Raw genomic sequence first — 26654 nt, 5'->3', positions numbered from 1 at the left:
TGAACATCAGAAGAACCAGTCAGTTGGTGTGATATACATGTCAATCAAATGTATTTTATGAAGCCCTTTTAACATCAGTAGTTGTCACAAAGTGCTGAACAGAAACCCAGCCTAAAATCCCCAAAGAGCAAGCAATGCAGATGTAGAAGCACAGTGGCCACACAAAAAACTCCCTAGAAAGCAGGAACCTAGGAAGAAACCTAGAGAGGAACCAGGCTGAGTGGTGACCAGTCCTCTTCTGGCCATACCGGGTGACAGGTAGCCTAGTGTTTAGAGCAACCGAAAGGTTGCAAGATCGAATCCCTGAGCTGACAAGGTTAAAATCTGTCGTTCTGCCCCTGAACAAGGCAGTTAACCCACTGTTCCTAAGCCGTCATTGAAAATAAGAATTTGTTCTTAACTGACTTGCCTAGTTAACCTGTTTGGGCGCATGTCCAAACGCTAGTGGGACACCTACGACAACATCCGGTGAAATTGCAGAGTGCGAAATTCAAAATACAAAAATCGTAATATTAAACATTCATGAAAATACAAGTGTCTTACATCATTTAAAAGTTTCGTGTTAATCTAACTGCGTTGTCAGATTTCAAAAATTCTTTACGGAGAAAGCATACCATGCGATTATCTGAGGACAGCGCCCCACGTCAAAATACTTTTTAAACCAGCACAGGCGTGACAAAATCACAGACAGCAATTAAATAAATCACTTACCTTTGAAGATCTTCCTCTGATTGCAATCCCAAGGGTCCCAGCTACACAATGAATGGTCGTTTTGTTCGATAAAGTCCTTCATTATATCCCAAAAATGTCAGTTTAGATGGTGCGCTTGATTCAGTAATTCACTCGTTCAACATGCACACAGACGAATCCAAAAAGTTACCAGTAAAGTTCGTCCAAACAAGTCAAACGATGTTTCGAATTAATCCTCAGGTATTCTAATATCTAAATAAACAATAATATTTAAGACGGAGAATAGTGTGTTCAATAGCGAAGATAAATAACGAAGAGCGCACTCTCCTTGATGGGCGCAACATGACTACTTTTCTAATGGGGGACACCTTGGAAAAACTACAAATACTTGTTCATTTTTCAAAAAACAAGCCTGAAACCCTTTCTAAAGACTGTTGACATCTAGTGGAAGCCATAGGAACTGCAATCTGGGTCCTATCTATTTGTATATCCCATAGGCAAGCATTGAAAAAACCTGTGACCTCAAAAAATAAAAATTCCGGATGGATTTTCCTCGAGGTTTTCGCCTGCCATATCAGTTCTGTTATACCCACAGACATTATTTTAACAGTTTTAGAAACTTCAGAGTGTTTTCTATCCAATGCTATCAAGTATATGCATATCCTAGCTTCTGGGCAGTTTACAGGCAGTTTACTTTGGGCACGTCAGTCATCCGAAATTCCGGACAATAACCAGTATGCTAAGGAAGTTAAATAAAGGTTAAAATAAAAAATAAAATAAAAAATACACTACCATTAGTGGTGAAATAAATGAATAAATTCTAAAGTTACACTTACAAATGTCCTTATTTTTTTTAAGAAAAGCACATTGTCCATTCAAATAATGTCAAATTGATCAGAAATACAGTGTAGACATTGTTAATGTTGTAAATGACCATTGTAGCTGGAAACGGCTGAAGATCTCGTACAACGCTGTGTACTACTCTCTTCACAGAACAGCGCAAACAGTCTCTAACCAGAATAGTGTCTAGAAGGCCAGCATCCCGGAGTCACCTCTTCACTGTTGACATTGAGACTGGTGCTTTGCGGGTACTATTTAATGAAACTGCCAGTTGAGGACTTGTGAGACGTCTGTTTCTCAAACTAGACACTCTGAAATACTTGTCCTCTTGCCCAGTTGTGCACCGGGGCCTCCCACTCCTCTTTCTATTCTGGTTAAAGCCAGTTTGCGCTGTTCTGTGAAGGGAGTAGTACACAGCGTTGTACGAGATCTTCAGTTTCTTTGCAATTTCTCACATGGAATAGCCTTAATTTCTCAGAACAAGAATAGACGGACTAGTTTCAGAAGAAAGGTCTTTGTTTCTGGCCATTATGAGCCTGTTATCGAACCAGCAAATGACCCAGATACTCAACTAGTCTAAAGGACTGTTTTATTGCTTCTTTAATCAGCACCACAGTTTTCAGCTGTGCTAACATAATTGCAAAAAGGGTTTTGTAATGATCAATTAGCCTTTTAAAATGATAAACTTGGATTAGCTAACACAACATGCCATTGGATCACAGGAGTGATGTTTTCTGATAATGGGCCTCTGTACGCCTATGTAGATATTCAATTTTAAAAAATCATCAGTTTCCAGCTACAATAGTCATTTACAACATTAACGTCTACACTGTATTAATGGTCAATTTGATGTTAGTTTAACCTTTCTAGGACACACGTTCCGCTAGCGGAACTCCTCGACAACATTCCGCTGAAAAGGCAGCGCGGCAAATTCAAAAATATATTTTTGAAATATGTAACTTTCACACATTAACAAGTCCAATACAGCAAATGAAAGATAAACATCTTGTTAATCTACCCATCGTGTCCGATTTAAAAAAAATGCTTTACAGCGAAAACACAACATATGATTATGTTAGATCACCGCCAAGTCCAAAAAACACACAGCTATTTTCCCAGCCAAAGATAGGAGTCACAAAAGGCAGAAATAGAGATAAAATGAATCACTAACTTTTGATGATCTTCAGATGACACTCATAGGACATCATGTTACACAATACATGTATGTTTTGTTCGATGATGTGCGTATTTATATCCAAAAATCTCAGTTTATATTGGCGCCATGTTCAGAAATGCCTCCAAAATATCCGGAGAAATTGCAGAGAGCCACATCAAATAACAGAAATACTCATCATAAACCTTGATCATCATAAACCTTGAAAGATACATGTTTTACAAAGAATTAAAGATACACTTGTTCTTAATGCAACCGCTGTGTCAGATTTCAAAAAAACTTTACGGAAAAAGCACACCATGCAATAATCTGAGACGGCGCTCAGATATAAACAACATTTCTCCGCCATGTTGGAGTCAACAGAAATATGAAATTACATGATAAATATTCCCTTACCTTTGATGATCTTCATCAGAATGCACTCCCAGGAATCCTAGTACCACAATAAATTGTTGTTTTGTTCGATAATGTCCATTATTTATGTCCAAGTAGCTACTTTTGTTAGCGCGTTTAGTACACACATCCAAACGCTTGTGCAGGTCCAGGCGAACGTCGGACGAAAACTTAAAAAAGTTATATTACAGGTCTAATATACTTGTCAAGCTAACTATAGAATCAATCTTCAGGATGTTGTTATCCTAAATATTCAATAACGTTCCAACCGGAGAATTCCTTTGTGTCTGTAGAAATAATGGAACGCAAGTCGATATCATTTGGAATGCGCATGACCAGGACTTGGCTCTCTGCCAGACCACTGACTCAAACAGTTCCCATCCGGCTCAACATCACAGTAAAAGCTTCATTCAACGTTCTACAGACTGTTGACATCTAGTGGAAGGCGTAAGAAGTGCAAACAGATCCATATCCCACTGGGATTTCAATAGGCGATGAGTTGAAAATCGACCAGCCTCAGAATTCCCACTTCCTGTTTGGGTTTTTGCCTGCCATATGAGTTCTGTTATACTCACAGACATCATTCAAACTGTTTTAGAAATGTCAGAGTGTTTTCTATCCAACAGTAATAATAATATGCATATATTAGCATCTGGGACAGAGTAGGAGGCAGTTCACTTTGGGCACGCTATTCATCCAAAGTGAAAACGCTGCCCCCTATCTCTAAAAAGTTAATTGACAAAAAAAACGTACTTCTCTTTCAAAAACAACGACATTTCTAAGTGACCCTAAACTTTTCAACGGTAGTGTATGTATTCATTTCAGTAGGCTGTATGGGAATGGGAATAAAACTATTCTAAAACTGGGTAGGAGTCAAAAACTACAAAGAGGCAAAAGTCGTAAAAATGATGAGCTATACCATCCTCCACTCAACATCACAAGGGTGATAGTAGAATTTGTATGTTTAAAGTAATGACTAAAATATTTCACCCTGAAACTGTATCACTGTGTGTGAAATCCATTAGACACATAAGACTATAAGTGGATAATGTGTGCAGCGTAGGCAGGATAGAATTAGAACATTGTGTTCCTTACAGGACATTCTGTCCCCACCCGTGGAGTGGAGAAACTGTTAGGCTTGCAGAAAATTATGAAACATGTTGCAGAATATGATAAACAATGTAAGTGTACAGTGGAACAATACAGCCCGCCTAAAGCGGGGTGGGGTTCTCGACTGATTTGTGTATAAAAGATGGGCTCTGAACTTGAGAGGGCAGAGCTCTCTGAATAAAGCAGGGGGGCCGCACAGCCCTCCATGTGCTCGCCAGAGGTAGCCTGACTGCCATTAGGTACCGAGATGAGATCCTCAGAGCCCTTGTGAGACCATATGCTGACACATGCACATTTGTAGCCTGCTGGAGGTCATTTGCAGGGCTCTGGCAGTGCTCCTCCTTGCACAAAGGCGGAGGTAGCGGTCCTGCTGCTGGGTTGTTGCCCTCCTACGGCCTCCTCCATGTCTCCTGATGTACTGGCCTGTCTCCTGGTAGCGCCTCCATGCTCTGGACACTACGCTGACAGACACAGCAAACCTTCTTGTCACAGCTCGCATTGATGTGCCATCCTGGATGAGCTGCACTACCTGAGACACTTGTGTGGGTTGTAGACTCCGTCTCATGCTACCACTAGAGTGAGAGCACCGCCAGCATTCAAAAGTGACCAAAACATCAGCCAGGAAGCATAGGAACTGAGAAGTGGTCTGTGGTCACCACCTGCAGAATCAATCCTTTATTGGGGTGTCTTGCTAATTGCCTATAATTTCCACCTTTTGTCTATTCCATTTGCACAACAGCATGTGAAATTTATTGTCAATCAGTGTTGCTTCCTAAGTGGACAGTTTGATTTCACAGAAGTGTGATTGACTTGGAGTTACATTGTGTTGTTTAAGTGTTCCCTTTATTTTTTTGAGCAGTGTATTAAATGGGTAGAAGTGTTCCCAACTTACTTGGCGGACATGATGACGGTAGCTAAAGTATTGGGTCAAGATATTATCCCTAGATTTGGTTTACTAGAATCTATTTCTTTAGACAATGGATTACAGTTTTTGCTAATCAGGTAAAAGATAGTATAGGCCAGAAATTGAACATTAAATAGGAAAAGAAATACGGTTCATATTACCTACAATCGGCAGGATTAATTGAACACAGGAGCGATATGGTTAACTTTCTTGGGATAGGGGGCAGCATTTTCACTTTTGGATGAATAGCGTGCCCAGAGTGAACTGCCTCCTACTCTGTCCCAGATGCTAATATATGCATATTATTATTACTATTGGATAGAAAACACTCTGAAGTTTCTAAAACTGTTTGAATGATGTCTGAGTATAACAGAACTCGTATGGCAGGCGAAATCCTGAGAAAAAATCCAAACAGGAAGTGGGATATCTGAGGCTGGTCGATTTTCATCTCATAGCCTATTGAAAACACAGTAAGATATGGATCTGTTTGCACTTCCTACGCCTTCCACTAGATGTCAACCGTCTGTAGAACGTTGAATGAAGCTTCTACTGTGATGTTGAGCCGGATGGTAGCTGTTTGAGTCAGTGGTCTGGCAGAGAGCCAAGTCCTGGTCACGCGCATTTCACATGGTAGTGACTTGCGGTCCATTACTTCTACAGACACAAAGGAATTCTCCGGTTGGAAAGTTATTGAAGATTTATGATAACAACATCCTAAAGATTGATTCTATAGTTAGTTTGACAAGTTTATTCGACCTGTAATATAACTTTTTGAAGTTTTTGTCCGAAGTTATGCGGGGACCTGCACGAGCGTTTGGATATGTGTACTAAACGCGCTAAAAAAGTAGCTACTTGGACATTATCGAACAAAACAACAATTTGTGGAACTAGGATTCCTGGGAGTGCATTCTGATGAAGATCATCAAAGGTAAGGGAATATTTATATTGTAATTTCTGATTTATGTTGACTCCAACATGGCGGATAAAAAACATTTTTTTCTGAGTGCTGTCTCAGATTATTGCATGGTTTGCTTTTTCCGTAAAAAAAAATTGAAATCTGACAGCGGTTGCATTAAGGAGAGGTATATCTATAATTCCATGTGTATAACTTGTATTATCATCTACATTTATGATGAGTATTTCTGTTGTTTGATGTGGCTCTCTGCAATTTCTCAGGATATTTTGGAGGAATTTCTGAACATGGCGCAAATGTATACTGAGATTTTTGGATATAAATATGCACATTATCAAACAAAACATACATGTATTGTGTAACATGATGTCCTATGAGAATCATCTGATGAAGATCATCAAAGGTTAGTGTAGTAACCTGGTATATTTATGTTTACCAATAGATGGCAGTATTGACTCAAGACGGGGGTTTGCTTCCCGCTATCCGTAGCTATTTCCTATGTCTGCCTATATAACTATGATTAAGAAAGCTTCAGGTAGTTTAAGCCAGGTGCATAAGAGAATGTAAATCTAAGTTACCATTAAATACTAAACCGTACTTAAGTCTCATGAGTCGTAACTCTAAGAAGCCTTTAAGGATACTACATATTTGGCGATGAGGATAACTATGGAGAACTGCGTTGGATTTTTTTTGCCACGAAGTTAACGGAGTCGACGCGGGAGGTGAGACTCAAGTGAGCGGTGGAAGATTCTGAAGGATTGATTCCCTGGATACGGGTAGGACAAATTATTGACTGTGTGAGGGGAGAAAGAATTGGAAAAGATGGCTTTGGCAACAATAGGCTCGCTACCACCATTTGATCCTAAAAATCAGGAATGGGAGGAGTACTGTGAAATAATGGAACATTTATTTGCTGCTAATGAAATAACTGATGCCGCTAAACAGAAATCCATACTCATAAGCGGTCGGTGCACAGACGTACAGCTTAATGAGAAACCTGTTGAGCCCAGATAAGCCAGGAGAAAAGTCATTCATAGATTTAGTCGAGCTATTAAAAATTCACTTCAACCCCAAACCCAGTGAGATAGTACAAAGATTCAAGTTTGATTCACGCATGAGAAAACCTAACGAATCAGTGGGGGAATATGTGGCTGAGTTGAGAAAACTAGCATTGGACTGTAACTATGGGAATACATTATCGCAAATGCTACACGATCGGCTGGTGTGTGGGATTAATGATGACAGGATACAAATACGATTGTTATCAGAGCCTAATCTCACGTTTGAGAATGCACTTAAACTGGCTCAGGCCATGGAGTCCGCGAATAGAAATGCACTGGATTTGCAGGCAAGGGGCGCAACTGCGTGCCATACAATAAAAGAGAGCAGAACTGAGCGCGTAGAATTTCAAAGAACAGAAAGCCGTGGGGCAGCAGCCAATAGAGACTGTTATCGTTGCAAAGGTAAACACGCAGCGTTTGACTGTAAATTCAAACACGAAAAGTGTTATGCATGTGGGATAATAGGCCACATTGCGAGGGCGTGCCACAATAAAAAAAAGCCACGGGCTGCAGAAAAGAGGACGGACAGAAAACCGAATACCTCCGGACGCTCTAGCTACCGCTCTAATCAAGTGATAGAAAGTGAAAGAGAGTGCGCAGACGCAGAGCAAGCATTCTCAATGTACAGTGTACAGGGGGTGAATATGAAGAAGGTGGAGCCTTTCATTGTGGAAATGGGAATAAATGGATTGAACTAGACACAGGATGTAGTGTCACACTGATGAACAGTGTGAGACACCCCCATTAAACTCAAAACGTACACAGGGGAGAAGATCACTGTGATTGGAGTTACTGATGTTCAAGTGGAATATCATGGACAAAATAAAAATCTGCCTCTCTTAGTAGTGGAAGGTACTGGCCCCAGCTTACTAGGAAGAGGGTGGTTGGAGGAAATAAAATTGAACTGGGATGAAATCAAACATGTCACCACAGAGACATTGACACTACAGCAGGTGCTTTCAAAGCATGAGTGTGTTTTCAAAGAAGAGCTCGGGACATTAAAAGGGGTCCAAGCTACCATTCATGTTGCTGCTGATGCTACTCCCAGATTCTATAGGCCAAGATCCGTTCCATATGCCATGAAGCCTAAAGTGGATGTGGAAATTGACAGACTCTTAGCAGAGGATATAATTGTACCTGTCAAGTTTTCTGAGTGGGCAGCACCAGTTGTTCCCATACTAAAACCAGATGGTTCAATCAGATTATGCGGTGACTATAAGCTGACTGTAAATAGAGTTTCCTCTCTGGAGCAGTACCCCATACCCAAAGTGGAGGATTTGCTTTCAACGTTAACCGGAGGGCAACAGTTTACAGAACTGGACATGAGTCACGCATATCAGCAAGTGCTAATGGATAAAGCTTCACAGAAGTACCTGACCATAAACACCCACAGAGAGATGTTTACCTATAAACGCTTACCTTTCGGGGTGTCTTCTGCACCAGCTATCTTCCAAAGAACTATGGAGGGAATTCTGCAGGGGATACCCAAGGTAGCAGTTTACCTCGACGACATTCTTGTCACGGGAGTCACGAAGGAGGAACATCTCAGAAACTTAGGTGAAGTTTTGAGGAGGATGGAGGACGCCGGTCTCCGGCTGAAGAGGAGCAAGTGTACACTGTTAGCTGATGAAGTACAGTACCTGGGTCACAAGGTGGATGCCAAGGGGTTACACACTGTCAAAGCTAAAGTGAGGGCTGTTGTGGAAGCTCCAGCTCCGACAAACGTTACAGAGCTGAAAGCCTATCTAGGCTTACTGAACTATTACAATCGCTTCCTCCCGAGCCTCTCTACCCTCTTAGCTCCTCTACATCAACTGCTAAGGAAGGATGTGGCCTGGAAATGGTCAGAAAGACAGGAAGAAGCTTTTGCAAAGTCAAAGGTGTTACTGCAATCAGCTGAAGTGCTAGTGCACTACTCAGCAGACAGAGATCTCATCTTATCGTGTGATGCCTCATCGTATGGTGTGGGGGCGGTGCTATCCCACCGGATGGAGAATGGTGCCGAGAAACCTATCGGGTTCATGTCAAGAACGTTGTCGCCAGCGGAGAAAAGTACTCTCAGCTGGACAAGGAAGGACTGGCTGTCATATTCGGAATACAGAGATTCCACAAGTACTTGTATGGGAGAACATTCACTATTGTGACCGATCATAAGCCTCTGATCTCTCTGTTCCATGAACAAAAGCCAGTACCACAAATGGTCTCTCCAAGAGTTCAACGTTGGAATGTGTGGCTCAGGGCCTACGAGTACAGAATCATTTACAAACCAGGTAGATACCATGGGAATGCTGATGCTCTGAGTAGGCTGCCCGTTCCAGAAATCATCATTCAGGAAGAAGAAAATGACCAGGTTTTGATGATCGATGTGTTGGATGATGCACCGGTGAACACAGCACAAATTAGGCAATGGACTTCAAAGGATGTGACGTTATCACAAGTGCATGAATTTATCCTGAAAGGATGGCCTACAGTGACAGAGCCTCAGATCATGCCTTACTACACTCGCCGCTTGGCATTGAGTGTTCGAGATGGATGTGTTCTGTGGGGTTCAAGAGTAGTTATCCCACCACAAGGGCGGGGGTTGCTACTGAAGTTGTTGCATCAGTCGCATCCAGGTATGTCGAGAATGAAATGCCTAGCGAGGTCATATGTCTGGTGGCCAAAGATGGACCACGATGTGGAAAATGAGGTTAGCCGGTGTGAAGATTGTCAGAGTAACAGGAAGTCACCCCCCACCGCGCCATTACATCCATGGGAATGGCCAGAAAAACCATGGACACGACTACATGTGGACTACGCTGGACCTTTCCTAGGAAAAATGTTCCTTGTGCTGATTGATTCTCATTCAAAGTGGATGGATGTTTACCCCATGAACACGTCAACATCGTACGCTACGATTGAGAAGTTGAGACAAAGCTTCAGTGTTATGGGATTGCCTCAAATGTTGGTTAGTGACAATGCTACTTGTTTTACAAGCACTGAATTCACAATTTCATGAAACAAAATGGAATTCAGCATGTAACGTCGGCCCCTTTTCACCCATCTTCAAACGGATTAGCAGAACGTGCGGTTCAGACCTTGAAGGAGGGGATGAGGAAGATGCAAGGGCCCAGCATTGAAACAAAGGTCTCAAGATTCTTGTTTAGCTACAGGATTACTCCTCAAGCTACGACTGGGTTGTCACCTGCAGAAATGTTGATGTCAAGGAGGTTAAGGTCAACCTTGGATCTCATCAGACCAGACCTGAAAATGAAAATACAACAAAAGCAATGGAATCAAAAATGGAATCATGACACCCGAGCCAAACTCAGAAGTTTCTCACCTGGAGATGATGTCTATACAAGAAACTATGGGTTTGGTCCTAAATGGATTCCAGCTACCATTGAGGATTGCTCAGGACCAGTATCTTATACTGTGATCATCGGAAGTGGACAAAGACTAAGGAGACACGTGGATCAGATCCGAGCTCGAATTCCAGTTCCATCCGGAGATCTGGATCAATTCTTAAACGAGCAGGACAGGACATTGGAACGTTCCCAAGAGTTGCAGTTGGACAAACCACCTGAGACCAACAATGCTCAACTTCCTGAGACCACCAGTCCGGGACGACCTCCTCCTGTGAAGTCTCCACAAAAGGACTTTCTTTCACCATCAAGGGGTGAAGATCTGGAGGCACCAGCTACACCACCTCTGAGACGCTCTATTAGAGAGAGACGTCCGCCAGACTTTTTCAGATCCAAAAGGAGATCATTTTTGAAAAAAATGTAAATAAGAATATAGCATAGCTCAGAAATAAATTACATTGGGTTATTAGCTTTAACGGGGGGGAATGTAGTAACCTGGTATATTTATGTTTACCAATAGATGGCAGTATTGACTCAAGACGGGGGTTTGCTTCCCGCTATCCGTAGCTATTTCCTATGTCTGCCTATATAACTATGATTAAGAAAGCTTCAGGTAGTTTAAGCCAGGTGCATAAGAGAATGTAAATCTAAGTTACCATTAAATACAAAACCGTACTTAAGTCTCACGAGTCGTAACTCTAAGAAGCCTTTAAGGATACTACAGTTAGTGATTCATTTTATCTCTATTTGGGCTTTTTGTGACTCCTATCTTTGGCTGGAAAAATGGCTGTTTTTCTGTGACTTGGCTCAGACCTAACATAATCGTTTGGTGTGCTTTCGTCGTAAAGCCTATTTGAATTCTGCCATGTTGGCTAGATTCACAACAAGTGTAGCTTTAATTTGGTGTCTTTCATGTGTGATTTAATGAAAGTTTGATTTTTATAGTAATTTATTTGAATTTGGCGCTCTGCATTTTCACTGGCATTTGACCAAGTGGGACGCTTGCGTCCCGCCTATCCCAGAGAAGTTAAGGAAAACACACATGAGCACAGGTATAAATTGGTTACAATGCTTATCAATAGTATTAATGACTATTAGGATAACCCCAGATAAAAATGGACTGTCCCCATTCGAGAAAGTGTTTGGTAGATTATATAGAATCCCCGAACTGGGGAGACCAGAATAAGCCGATATAGAAGTAGAGCATACCCTAGTAGAACACATGAGGAGATTATTTGTTAACCACACCCGTATGTCAAAGCTTTTGTGTCCCACAGGTAAATTACAGAAGGTGATTCACTCAATCCAACCAGGAGACTGGGTGTGGATCCAATCCCTGAGGAGAAAAGACTGGAAGAAGCCCCGTTGGGAAGGCCCATACCAGGTTTTGTTGGTAACCGCTTTTGCCATTAGAATAGCTGAGAGAGCCACTTGGGTCTACGTTACCCACTGCGAAAAGGTAGGAACACATACAAACACCGGTGAAAACACACAGAGTTAGGGAGCAGAACCAAGTGCAAATAGGGACCGGGATTTACCTCCCTGACGAAGATTCCCTATCCTGACCTATCATCACTGTGTGCGCTCATAGAGGTGTGGGTATGGGGTGGTTCCTAGCAGATCAACCAAGGGCAGGAGAGGGTTGGCGGTTTTTGGGAAAGACCCTGGGCTGCATCATAGTCTTGGTAATTTTCCTGATATATCCAGATCCACCACCTCCCGGCACCAATTATACTACGTCCCCACAATTGCTAAGAAGTAAAAGACTAACGACCCAACATACCGACCGTCAAGGACGAGTGACCTACAAAATAGGAATCAGAGAGGGGCAGAATGTAGGTGATTTTAATGGCTGTAAAACGGTAGTTAATGTGACTGCACAGGAGAAAATTCTGAACCTCACAGCCCCTATAACGGATGTATGGTGGGCTTGTAACAGCAAAGGACGTATCTGACAGATACTACCAAAAGGGTGGGTAGGTACTTGTGCCTGTTATTTGTCCAACCAGTTAGAATTAGTCATCAGAGGCCAGTTATAGGAGGCCAAAGTAGGCACAGGAGGAGTTTTGACCAGGATGGGAGTAGCCCTGTCTAGATGGATGCTATTGGCATCCCCAGGGGAGTTCAAGATGAATACAAAGCTATGAATCAAATAGGTGAAGGATTTACCACCACGTTCTTTTGGTGGGTGACGATAAACAAACATGTGGATTGGGTCAATTATATATATTATAATCAACAACGATTTGTTAACCAGACTAGAGATGCGGTGAGGGGAATCTCAACTCAGCTATCCACCACCTCCCTCATGACTTGGCAAAATAGGCTGGCTCTCGATATGTTACTGGCAGAAAAGGGCGGGGTATGTAGAATGGTGGGTGTTCATTGCTGTACTTTCATTCCAAATAATACAGCACCAGATGGAAGTGTCACAAAGGCACTGGCAGGGTTGACTGCTTTAAGTGATGAATGGGCTGAGAACTCAGGGGTGAACACATCTGTGACAGGGTGGTTTGATGAAATGTTTGGAAAATGGAAAACCATAGGAGCTACCATCTTGGGGGCTGCTATTGTTTGTATGGGTATGCTCGTATTATGTGGTTGTTGTTTTATTCCTTGTGTCCGAGGCTTGGTGAGCAAGGCGTTGGAGAATGCTGTGAGAATCCAGCAGTTGGTGAGGTATGGACCAATTCCTAACTCAGACCAATGGAATGAAGAATACATGCCTCCAGGACTGGCGGACGATGATGACCAATTAGATCCTGATGATCTGCAATTGGATAAAAAATGTCTTAGTTCTTACGCGTGAAGGTTATAGTGAAAATCTTGAAAATGAAGAGCTATAACTGGAAGTAGTGATAGAACTAACCCCTGACATTGAGTTATCTTGTGTGTAATATTTAGTCAAAGGGTGGATTGATAGAAGAATTTGTATGTTTAAAGTAATGACTAAGATATTTCACCCTGAAACTGTATCACTGTGTGTGAAATCCATTAGACACATAAGACTATAAGTAGATAATGTGTGCAGCGTAAGCAGGATAGAATTAGAACATTGTGTTCCTTACAGGACATCCTGTCCCCACCCGTGGAGTGGAGAAACTGTTAGGCTTGCAGAAAATTATGAAACATTGTTACGGGATTTTCGTGTTTAATGACTAAAATATGTATACATTTGACTTAGAATTATAACTAAATAGAATACTACTATGTTACTGTATGGATGAATGAATCTTATTATAATCATAATGCTGAATATAATATGTTCCTTGTTAGAAAGAATGGAGTTATCTTCAGACAGGCTGGAATGATGTGTTCCTTACAGGACATTCTGTCTCCACCCAGGGAGGGGAAAGACCTTGGGCCGGTTGTAGATTGTTTAACAGGTGGCAGACAACGTAATGAGGCTGTGAACTGTATTGCCATTGTATCCGAGAGGAGGAAGGACATTTTAAAACCTATGACGTCATTATTATTATATAACCTGATGTAAATTGTACTATGATCAGTACTCTCGAGAATAAACGCTATTGATTGATTGATTTTGAGACTGGTTTCTGTCCATTTAATGCTGATAAGTATCTTACAAATTCTTATGTATGGGCAGAGTGTTTTAATTGAATTGGTTGATAAACATATAGGAATTAAATTCTTTTAACAAACATGTTGCAGAATATGATAAACAATGTATGTGTACAGTGGAACAATACAGCCCGCCTAAAGCGGGGTGGGGTTCTCGACTGATGTGTGTATAAAAGAAGGGCTCTGAACTTGAGAGGGCAGAGCTCTCTGAATAAACAACTGATCATTTGTATGCTGGGACTCTGTTTATTAAACTTAGAGCCTTACAACCTCTAGGATACAGATGGAGTTATAAAATAGTTCAGTTAGAACATTGGGATAGAAATTCTCATGACAAAGGGTTAGTAACTACACAGACTCATTTCATAGAACTTCAAAAACACTGGCAGTTTGTCTACTTCTTTAGTCTACACTCTGAGCACTCCAGATAACCCAGTGAATAAAACAAATGCTGGCAATACTGGTGTCATCCATACAAGTCTCACTAGCATGGAATAACGTCTACAATGCATTCAAAAAGTATTCAGACCTCTTGACTCTTTGTTTTTGTTACATTACAGTCTTATTCTAAAATTTATTAAATTGTTTTTTTCCCCTCATCAATCTACACACAATACCCATAATGACAAAGCAAAAACAGTTTTTTAGAAATAACTGAAATATTACATTTACGTAAGTATTCAGACCCTTTACACAATAGTTAGTTGAAGCACCTTTGGCAGCGATTACAGCCTTGAGTCTTGTTGGGTATGAAGCTACAAGCTTGGCACACTTGTATTTGGGGAGTTTCTCCCATTCTTCTCTGCAGATCCTCTCAAGCTCTGCCAGGTTGGATGGGGAGCGTCTCTGCAAAGCTATTTTCAGGTCTCTCCAGAGATGTTTGATCGGGTTCAAGTCCGGGCTCTGGCTGGGCCACTCAATGACATTCAGAGACTTGTACCGAAGCCACTCCCACGTTGTCTTGGCTGTGTGCTTAGGGTCGTTGTCCTGTTGGAAGGTGAACCTTCACCCCAGTCTGAGGTCCCGAGCGCTCTCAAGTTGGTTTTCATCAAGGATCTCTCTATACTTTGCTACGTTCATCTGTCCCTTGATCCTGACTAGTCACCCAGTCCCTGCCGCTGAAAAACATCCCCACAGCATGCTGCTGCCACCACCATGCTTCACCGTAGGGATGGTGCCAGGTTTGCTCCAGACATGACGCTTGGCATTCAGGCCAAAGAATTGAATCTTGGTTTCATCAGACCAGAGAATCTTGTTTCTCATGGTAAGAGTCCTTTAGGTGCCTTTTGGCAAACTCCAAGCGGACTGTCATGTGCCTTTAACTGAGGAGTGGCTTCCGTCTGGGCACTCTACCATAAAGGCCTGATAGGTGGAGTCCTGCAGAGATGGTTGTCCTTCTGGCCAGCTCTAGGAAGAGTCTTGGTGGTTCCAAACTTCTTCCATTGAAGAATGATAGAGGCCTCTGTGTTCTTGGGGACCTTTAATGCTGGAAAAATGTTTTGGTACCGGTCCCCAGATCTGTGCCGACAGAATCCTGTCTCGGAGCTCTACGGACAAATCCTTCGACCTCATGGCTTGGTTTTTGCTCTGACATGCACTGTCAACTGTGGGACCTTACATAGACAGGTGTGTGCCTGTCCAAATCATGTCCAATCAATTGAATTTACCACAGGTGGACTCCAATCAAGTTGTAGAAACATCTCAAGGATTATCTCATAGCAAAGGGTCTGAAAACTTAAAAAACATAAATAAGCAATTATTATAATTTTTTTTACATTTGCAAGAATTTCTAAAAACCTGTTTTCGATTTGTCATTATGGGGTATTGTGCGTAGATTGATGAGGAAAAACATGTAATCAATTTTATAAAAAGGCTGTAACGTACCAAAATGGGAAAAATGGGAAGGGGTCTGACAGTGGCCTCGGAAAGAATTCAGACCCCTTGACTTTTTCCACATTTTGTTATGTTACAGCCTTAGTCTAAAATTAGATACAAAAATATAATCAGCAATCTACACACAATACCCCATAATGACAAAGCTAAAAAAGGTTTAGACATTTTTGCAAATTTATAAAAAAATAAGAAAAAAGAAAAACAAGAGACTCAAAATTGACTTCAGATGCATCCTGTTTCCATTGATCATCCTTGAGATGTTTCTACAACTTGATATATAAAACATATTAAATATACACTAGTGTTCAAAAGTTTGGGGTCACTTAGAAATGTCCTTGTTTTGAAAGAAAAGCACATTGTTTGTCCATTAAAATAACATCAAATTGATCAGAAATACAGTGTAGACATTGTTATTGTTGTAAATGACTATTGTAGCTGGAAACGGCAGATATTTTATGGAATATCTACATAGGCGTACAGAGGCCCATTATCAGCAACCATCACTCCTGTGATCCAATGGCATGTTGTGTTAGCTAATCCAAGTTTATCATTAGAAAACCATTTTGCAATTATGTTAGCACAGCTGAAAATTGTGGTGCTCATTAAAGAAGTAATAAAACTGGCCTTTGCAACTCTGCCTAGAAGGACAGCATCCCGGAGTCACCTCTTCACTGTTGACGTTGAGACTGGTGTTAAGTGACCCCAAACTTTTGAATTGAGCTCAGGTGCATCCTGTTTCCATTGATCATCATTGAGATGTTTTTACAACTTGACATATAAAATATGAAATATATATGTATCAGATATAAATCATCAGGATGTGGTAGTCTACTGGTTATGTTCAACACTTCTCCAATCGTTGTTGAGATCTGATATTCTGTGCAGCGCAAAACGAGACGTAGGCCTATATCATATTTCTCAAGTCCTTTTCAGGCTAAATTCCAGCCGAACATGGAGAGAACAGTAATGCCTAACAACACTGAAAAAATATATAAATGCAACATGTAAAGTGTTGGTCCCATGTTTCATGAGCTGAAAAAAACATCTCTGAAATTTTCCAACAAGCATATTTCTCTCACATTGTGTGCACAAATATGTTTACATTCCTGTTAGTGAGCATTTCCCCTTTACCAAGGTAATCCATCCACCTGACAGGTGTGGCATATCAAGAAGCTGATTAAACGGCATAATCATTACACAGTTGCACCTGCACCTTGTGCTGGGGACAATAAAAGGACACTTTAAAATGTACAGTTTTGTCACACAACACAACGCCACAGATGTCTCAAGTTTTGAGGGAGCGTGCAATTGGCATGCTGACTGCAGGAATGTCGACCAGAGTTGTTTCCAGAGAATTGAATGTTAATTCCTCTACCATAAGCTGCCTCCAACGTCGTATTAGACAATTTGGCAGTACGTCCAACCGGCCTCACAATCGTAGACCACGTGTGATAACGTCAGCCCAGGACCTGAGGTGGGTCTGGCTGCCAAGTGGGTGGGCCTATGCCTTCCAAGGCCCACCCATGGCTGCACCCCTGCCCAGTCATGTGAAATGTACAGGTTAGGGCCTAATTCATTTCAATTGACTGATGTCCTTATTATATATACACTGCTCAAAAAAATAAAGGGAACACTTAAACAACACAATGTAACTCCAAGTCAATCACACTTCTGTGAAATCAAACTGTCCACTTAGGAAGCAACACTGATTGACAATACATTTCACATGCTGTTGTGCAAATGGAATAGACAAAAGGTGGAAATTATAGGCAATTAGCAAGACACCCCCAATAAAGGAGTGATTCTGCAGGTGGTGACCACAGACCACTTCTCAGTTCCTATGCTTCCTGGCTGATGTTTTGGTCACTTTTGAATGCTGGCGGTGCTCTCACTCTAATGGTAGCATGAGACGGAGTCTACAACCCACACAAGTGGCTCAGGTAGTGCAGCTCATCCAAGATGGCACATCAATGCGAGCTGTGGCAAGAAGGTTTGCTGTGTCTGTCAGCGTAGTGTCCAGAGCATGGAGGCGCTACCAGGAGACAGGCCAGTACATCAGGAAACGTGGAGGAGGCCGTAGGAGGGCAACAACCCAGCAGCAGGGCCGCTACCTCCGCCTTTGTGCAAGGAGGAGCACTGCCAGAGCCCTGCAAAATGACCTCCAGCAGGCCACAAATGTGCATGTGTCTGCTCAAACGGTCAGAAACAGACTCCATGAGGGTGGTATGAGGGCCCGACGTCCACAGGTGGGGGTTGTGCTTACAGCCCAACACCGTGCAGGGCGTTTGGCATTTGCCAGAGAACACCAAGATTGGCAAGTTCGCCACTGGCGCCCTGTGCTCTTCACAGATGAAAGCAGGTTCACACTGAGCACATGTGACAGACGTGACAGAGTCTGGAGACGCCGTGGAGAACGTTCTGCTGCCTGCAACATCCTCCAGCATGACCGGTTTGGCGGTGGTTCAGTCATGGTGTGGAGTGGCATTTCTTTGGGGGGCCGCACAGCCCTCCATGTGCTCGCCAGAGGTAGCCTGACTGCCATTAGGTACCGAGATGAGATCCTCAGACCCCTTGTGAGACCATATGCTGGTGCGGTTGGCCCTGGGTTCCTCCTAATGCAAGACAATGCTAGACCTCATGTGGCTGGAGTGTGTCAGCAGTTCCTGCAAGAGGAAGGCATTGATGCTATGGACTGGCCCGCCCGTTCCCCAGACCTGAATCCAATTGAGCAATTCTGGGACATCATGTCTCGCTCCATCCACCAACGCCACGTTGCACCACAGACTGTCCAGGAGTTGGCGGATGCTTTAGTCCAGGTCTGGGAGGAGATCCCTCAGGAGACCATCCTCCACCTCATCAGGAGCATGCCCAGGCATTGTAGGGAGGTCATACAGGCACGTGGAGGCCACACACACTACTGAGCCTCATTTTGACTTGTTTTAAGCACATTACAACAAAGTTGGATCAGCCTGTAGTGTGGTTTTCCACTTTAATTTTGAGTGTGACTCCAAATCCAGACCTCCATGGGTTGATAAATTTGATTTCCATTGATCATTTTTTGTGTGATTTTGTTGTCAGCACATTCAACTATGTAAAGAAAAAAGTATTTAATAAGAATATTTCATTCATTCAGATCTAGGATGTGTTATTTTAGTGTTCCCTTTATTTTTTTGAGCAGTGTATATTTTTTTATTTTATTACATTTAACCTTTATTTAACTAGGCAAGTCAGTTAAGAACAAATCTTACTAACAATGACGGCCTTCCGGGTAACAGTGGGTTAACTGCCTTGTTCAGGGACAGAACGACAGATTTTTACCTTGTCAGCTCAGGGATTCGATCCAGCAACCTTTCGGTTACTGGCCCAACGCTCTAACCACTAGGCTACCTGCCGCCGATTATATGAACTGTAACTCAGAAAAATCGTTGAAATTGTTGCATGTTGCGTTTATATTTATGTACAATAAACATTGAAGAAACTGGTGAAGAGCTACAAAAGGAAGAATATAGCCCTATTAGACTGAAAGATAATGGAATTTCATCAAGCGTATGAGCTCCTAAGTGGCGCAGCGGTCTAAGGTACTGCATCTCAGTGCTAGAGGCGTCACTACAGACAGCCTGGTTAGATTCCATCATATCACAACCGGCCGTGATTGGGAGTCCCATAGGGCGGAGCACAATTGACCAAGTGTCGTCCAGGTTTGGCCGGTGTCGGCCGTCATTGTAAATAATAATTTGTTCTTAACTGACTTGCCTAGTTAAATAAAGGTTAATAATAATAATTGTGAGGCTCTCCATGAGCATTAGCTGCTACTTCACTCAATCCTGTTTCAAAAAGTCTCCCTGTGTGACATTCCTTGAGACCAACCAGAAATGTTTCCTTGGCCAAATATTCCCAGATTTTCATAAAAACAGCCAAACATGTTTTCTCGTTTCTGCATCACCAAATGTTGCGCGAGACAAAAGAGTAGGCTAGGTGAGCATCAATCACTAGTTCGGTGCAGAGCGATCAATGTCTTGGACGATCACCTAATGATTAATTAATTAGTAGTCCACATAACCAAATATTATAGCATAACATTACTGTTACAACAAAAACAACACCTCATTTCTTACGAGATTTTAGAATGGTTTGCTGAATCGTCCCAAACTCAACAGCGCGCCATTAGGCAGAATGTGCTTTGATTAAAACAAAATACAGGAAGTCTATATAATTTAACACCATCTGCTCTAATTTGCTAACCAAACAGTAATTCAAGAAGATTTAAATGCATATTCCCATGAAATTGATTGAGATCGAACGATTGGCATGCAGAAACAGCTTGGTCATTTCACTGGTAAAACGCGAAGAATTATATTTCAATATTGACAGTGGCCTATGGCCTATTTTGAAATGAGGTATGCCTAACTTGATGATTGAGGGTATTAAACATTTTCAACGTTCTTGAGACAATGTGTGGGCAAAGGCAGGCGTTACAAGTTTTACAAAGTTTTGCCTCGCAGTGAAGTCTTGAGTTGTTCAGGGATGTGTGATGTCAGAATTACAGAATTCAACCTAGCAATAGACTGGTCATAACTTATGGAGGTCTAATTTATGAAGATAACTTATAGAGAGAACCTGCTCTTACCATGACTAACAGTTGTCCTAATCTTCTCCTCCTCTTCTTCTTTAATGTTGACATTGAGCTCCAGTGTTTGACTGCAGTCCTCCAGCTTCACTGATGCCATCACTGGATTCTGAGGTGCAAACTGGGCTCCACTGTCACAATCAGGACCCAGTGACTGTAGGTTTCTACTCAGTGTGGAAGGAGAGAGGCAGGCTGGGTTTGTCCTCACTGTTGATGTTACCGGCCTCAGACTTAATCTGAGTCGGCCTGTAGTAATAAAGACAAACGGACACAAAAGTTATTTTCTTGACAGTTCTGGTACTTTATTCTGTAAAAATATTTTCTCTTTTTTCTTGTTCAATTATCTAATTTCAGTAGATCAGGTAGCTAAACATTGACAAAACATTCATTCACATTAGACACAAAGTACACATTTTAAATTGCACAACATAAGTGCACTTAATCTATAGTAGATTTCTTAAATTCACATAAATGCATAAATGACTCAAAAACCAATTAGTACAAGGTTGCAGTATGTTGTAGGCAGTACTATGTAAACATTTCATGAATAACCAGGTCTTCACTGTATTATTTCACTCACAAAAAACAATTGTATTTCCCATTCACACCATAGTAAGAATTATCAGGGATCGTACAGTGGCAAGTCAAATTCAAGGACTTAAGTACTTTTTCAAGCACTAATATTTATTTACTTTAAGCCCCTTGTGAAAACCCTGAATTATAGATAAATATAGAAACAACTGAATGTGTCTGAATATTAGTACACATGTAAAGGACTGATAATCATTACATTCAGCTTCAAAACTGTAGAGCAACTGAAATGTTCTCTCTCTGATGAGGCACTACCTGCACTGAAGTCCGTTGATGCAGACCTCCTATGGTATCATGGCGGTCTGCAAACAAACGTTTAAGGTCCATGTCTGTCTAATTCTGTACTAAGAAAATAAACCAAGAAATGCCTATTAACTTCTACCCCCCCCCCCCCCCCCCCTTACCCAAAAACCCTCCCACACCCCCAATAAACTTTATCAATAGATCAATTTCTGTGTTTGCAAACATTGGGGTCTATATCATGCTGAGACAATCCACCCCCAGGTTATCCAGCTTACCAAAAACCATACGGACAGTAACATCTGTCACCCCCAACAACTCTGCTGCAGTTTTGAAGATAACTTTAAACCTGGTATTTCTGCTTTACACAATCCAAGTTGTTGATAACATTACCAATGAAAGCTATGAAGTCATTTGTCACAGCGCATTTATGGGCGCAAGATTTCTGAACAGCCCTCGAAACCATGTCAGGACTAGTAGAAAGACCAGTTCTGACAGTAGGTCCTCTTACTACAGGACCAGCCATGGAAGCTCCATCAGTCTGACAGTAGGTCCTCTTACTACGGGACCAGCCATGGAAGCTCCATTTAGCATAAACTCCAGGATCATGGCTTCTGAGCTTCGTCACATTATGATTTTCCATTTGAAGAATCTTACCTTGCTGAACCTGACTAGCACAAGATATTAACAATCAACCATTTTCAATGTTTAATTTCACCTTTATTTAACCAGGTAGACTAGTTCAGAACAAGTTCTCATTTACACGGATGCGGCCCAGTTTAACTTCACCTCTTTTTATGGCCTTGGTTAATCAGATAGGGTGTAAATGAGGCCCTGTGGTCTCCTCAAACACCATCCCAACTTTCCACTGTGACACATTATTACTCTAGCTCCCTACCTTGGGCCTCTTTAGTGGGCCTCTTTAGAGTTTCTATACTACATGAGCCTCTGCTTCCAGTATCATTATCTCTGTTCTTCCACTACAGACCATTCACATACTAGGCCCTCATCCTCCCACTCCATATCATCAAATGTCCCCCGCATTGATCGCATTCTAACTGTTGCTTCTCAAACTCTCTCTCCATTTCCATTGTTTAGAGGGGTGTCAAACTCATTCCATTGAGGGCCGAGTCTCCACGGGTTTAATTTTTTCTCTCCATTTCAATTAAAATCTAGACAATCAGATGAGGGGAGTTCCTTTCTAATTAGTGACCTTAATTAATTAATCAAGTACAAGGGTGGCGCGAAAACCCGCAGACACTTGGTCCTCCATGGAATGAGTTTAATACGTGCTCTGATTCATCCGCATTAATCGACGCCATTCCATGCAGTTGGCATCTCTCTCCAAATGGTGAAGGATAACTTCAGTTAGCTTCCCTCTATTTTGACACTCCATCACACAGCCTCATGTCGCCATTTCATCACGAGCAAACTCCTAGAAAGACGACCGAAACCGTTGAAGCCGCCATTTGACTAGATTCGTCCGAATCACCCTGATCTTGCGAACTTACATTAACGAAACAGTGTATGTAAACTCGCGAGATCAGGATGGTTCGGACGAGGCTATTTACCAGCTCATAAACAACATTTTACACAAAACCAAGAACTCAAATAAGTGGAATCTTTACGAAATGACTTTGACGAAATTATGTACATACACTCAGACAAACCCAAAGTCTAGCTAAGTGACTTGTAAAATCGTTTTTAATCACGTTCTTCACTCACTCGGTTTGACCCCAAAATAACACATACAATTAAAACCTTTACCAAACGTGAAAATACCTTGACGGATTTGTTACCTAGCATATTATATATTCTTTCGACATTAGAAAGTTTAAACGTGCTATTACATACCTACAATAATACAGTTGAAACGGACACACCACTATCGACATAACACAGTTCTGTCGTTTTCTACCCGGAACTTCCTGTTCCCCTCTACGACATTGCAACAGCGTCATCTTCTTCTCTGGTACACTGACATTTACACAAATATAACGTGTCTGCCGCCACCTACTGTACGGTTAGTAAACTGTAGAAAAAGATACACGTCCAATGCTGATAAGGGGAGGGGGAACAACGACATCAAAACAACATTCAAAAATAGATAAATAAAAACATCCCACTCCTTCATTCACAGTCCTATTCAATTCACATCCCTACACAGTCTCATGGGCCTCGTAGGGAGGAACATCTTCAGTCACAGTCCTATTCAAATCACATCCCTACACAGTCTCATGGGCCTCGTAGGGAGGAACATCTTCAGTCAGTATTCCCTGCAATCAGTGGTGTAAAGTACTATTTTAGGTATTACGTAAGTCGTTTTTTGGGGTATCTGTACGTTACTTTTGATATTTTTGACAACTACTTTACTCCACTACATTCCTAAACAAAATAATGTACTTTCTACTCCATACATTTCCCTGGCACCCAAAACGACTCGTTACATTTTGAATGATTAGCAGGACAGGAAAATTGTTAAATTCACCTATCCCTACTGCATCTGATCTGGCGGACTCACTAAACACAAATGCTTTGTTTGTAAATGATGGGTGTGATCTTAAATTCAATCTGGAGTGCCAGAGTGGCCTTGGGCGTTCGTAAATTCAGAGCGTTGTCAGATTGTCAGTTCGTATCGCTCTCGGAGCGTTATTTATTACATTATTTATACTTTTACTTTTGATACATAAGTATATTTTAGCAATTACATTTACTTTTGATACTTATGTATATGTTAAACCAAATACTTTTAGACTTTTACTCAAGTAGTATTTTACTGGGTGGCTTTCACTTTTACCTTGATAGGAAAGGAATCAAGTATCTTTACTTTTACCCAAGTATGACAATTGGGTACTTTTTCCACCACTGCCTGCAATGCTTCCAATGTTAATTCCTGAACTCCCAAAAACCTTTCAGCCGCACGTACAATTAATCTTTACAATCAGTATCCTTCAACTGGTAAACGACGTTATGAATCTCAACAGGTTGCGGGGCATCCACTGCCATAGCTTCCTCAGCACCAATCACTCTTTCAACTATTTCCCGCGCCTCCCAGTAGGAGAACTACTGTACAGTTTCTTGATGTGGATGTTCCCTGATATAAGAAAAATGTATTTATGCCATTGGTCAGAACTGGTGTTATGAAACTGATGGAGAATATTTGTAAAAAAAAAGATATATATTTTATTGAAGAAAGCACATAGCATACATAACAGGTTAGGATAATTAAAGTGGCAGTTAGGTGAATTAGCATGGCAGGTTAGGAGACTGAGGTTAAGGTTAGGAAAAGGGTGAGGGTTAGGGATTTGTTTACCATGCAGGTTTGGATAACTAACGTGGCGGTTAGGAGACTGAAATTAAGGTTAGGAAAAGGGTTGGGCTTAGCTACAATTGTCAACAAGTGTTTTCCCAACGCAAAAGAAACGGCCACGGACCAATGGGGAGCATCATTTGGTGTAAACTTGATATCATGAAATACCCGATATCAGAGAACGCCCCTAATTGCTGTCTGCAATTACACCCTTCTCGGATCAAGGGGCCAGGCTTCCAGTCTATAAGCATGCTTTCCACTGTGCTCAGAGGGCATTTTCGGTACTGCAGTTCAGCTGAAGCACTGCCAAATTCCCATTGAAGGCCCCATAGCGAAGTAAAAAATAATAATAAAAGACAATTTAGTTATCACGTTTGTAAATAAAACATCCTTTGAATTATTCAAGTAATTGCCTTAAGAGTCAGATTTTCTCCCATCACTCACAGCCAAAGTTAACTATTTTAGATTCATGCTGTGAGGTGGGTGAGCTTATGCCACATGCAGATGTTGAAGGGAAAACACACACACTCATAGACTAGATGTAACATAGTAAATATAAATCTGGGACTCTCAAAATAGTGTGATAGGTTTTCTGGTTACATAAGACAGATGGTTACTTAATAAATGGAACTTGGTGGTGCTGTACTGTAACAGCGAGCTGAGCCAGTTGAAACTATTGACGCCAGGGATATATTGTTGGTGACTGTGTGTTCCTTCATTAGTTTTGTGTTTTTTATTCATTTATTTCTGGTACTCTCCTACCTGAGCAGCATGAGGCCTGTGTGGCGTTGCACTGTTAAAATCATCCCAGTGTGGAGATGAAACACCTGTGTGTTGCAAAGCCACATGCTCTGTCCTCTCTGATCTACCTAGGTGTTATAATGTGGGTAATACAGAGATAATACTAATACAGAGATAACCACTGCTCTACCTAGGTGTTATAATGTGGGTAATACAGAGATAATACTAATACAGAGATAACCACTGATCTACCTAGGTGTTTTAATGTGGGTAATACAGAGATAATACTAATACAGAGATAACCACTGATCTACCTAGGTGTTTAATGTGGGTAATACAGAGATAATACTAATACAGAGATAACCACTGATCTACCTAGGTGTTTAATGTGGGTAATACAGAGATAATACTAATACAGAGATAACCACTGCTCTACCTAGGTGTTATAATGTGGGTAATACAGAGATAATACTAATACAGAGATAACCACTGCTCTACCTAGGTGTTTTAATGTGGGTAATACAGAGATAATACTAATACAGAGATAACCACTGCTCTACCTAGGTGTTATAATGTGGGTAATACAGAGATAATACTAATACAGAGATAACCACTGATCTACCTAGGTGTTTTAATGTGGGTAATACAGAGATAATACTAATACAGAGATAACCACTGATCTACCTAGGTGTTTAATGTGGGTAATACAGAGATAATACTAATACAGAGATAACCACTGATCTACCTAGGTGTTTAATGTGGGTAATACAGAGATAATACTAATACAGAGATAACCACTGCTCTACCTAGGTGTTATAATGTGGGTAATACAGAGATAATACTAATACAGAGATAACCACTGCTCTACCTAGGTGTTTTAATGTGGGTAATACAGAGATAATACTAATACAGAGAGAACCACTGCTCTACCTAGGTGTTTTAATGTGGGTAATACAGAGATAATACTAATACAGAGATAACCACTGCTCTACCTAGGTGTTTTAATGTGGGTAATACAGAGATAATACTAATACAGAGATAACCACTGCTCTACCTAGGTGTTATAATGTGGGTAATACAGAGATAATACTAATACAGAGATAACCACTGCTCTACCTAGGTGTTTTAATGTGGGTAATACAGAGATAATACTAATACAGAGATAACCACTGCTCTACCTAGGTGTTTTAATGTGGGTAATACAGAGATAATACTAATACCGAGATAAAACACCTAGGTAG

At 41.4% G+C, this 26654-nt stretch overlaps 3 protein-coding genes across 3 annotated transcripts in view; all 3 read right to left on the bottom strand.

The window, feature by feature from the left end:
- LOC139533034 (zinc finger protein 585A-like) overlaps nucleotides 1-25997 on the bottom strand; it is a 58377-nt gene extending 32380 nt beyond the window's left edge. Inside the window, exons 1-2 of the mRNA XM_071331216.1 lie at nucleotides 23217-25997; nucleotides 20532-20777 (exon numbers count right to left, since the gene is read on the bottom strand). Coding sequence (XP_071187317.1) covers nucleotides 20532-20631 — 100 coding nt within the window. The 5' untranslated portion in view covers nucleotides 20632-20777; nucleotides 23217-25997. The remainder of the gene's footprint in view (nucleotides 1-20531; nucleotides 20778-23216) is intronic.
- LOC139533076 (zinc finger protein 135-like) overlaps nucleotides 1-26654 on the bottom strand; it is a 302249-nt gene that overhangs the window by 190397 nt on the left and 85198 nt on the right. The window lies entirely within an intron of this gene.
- LOC139533036 (zinc finger protein 268-like) overlaps nucleotides 1-26654 on the bottom strand; it is a 47547-nt gene that overhangs the window by 3580 nt on the left and 17313 nt on the right. The gene's annotated exons all lie outside the window — the stretch shown is intronic.

Source organism: Salvelinus alpinus, chromosome 10 (genome assembly GCF_045679555.1).
Source record: "Salvelinus alpinus chromosome 10, SLU_Salpinus.1, whole genome shotgun sequence".
Classification (NCBI taxonomy): Eukaryota; Metazoa; Chordata; class Actinopteri; order Salmoniformes; family Salmonidae; genus Salvelinus; species Salvelinus alpinus.
Note: the sequence above shows the minus strand (reverse complement) of the source record. Positions and strands in the feature narration are given on the sequence as shown.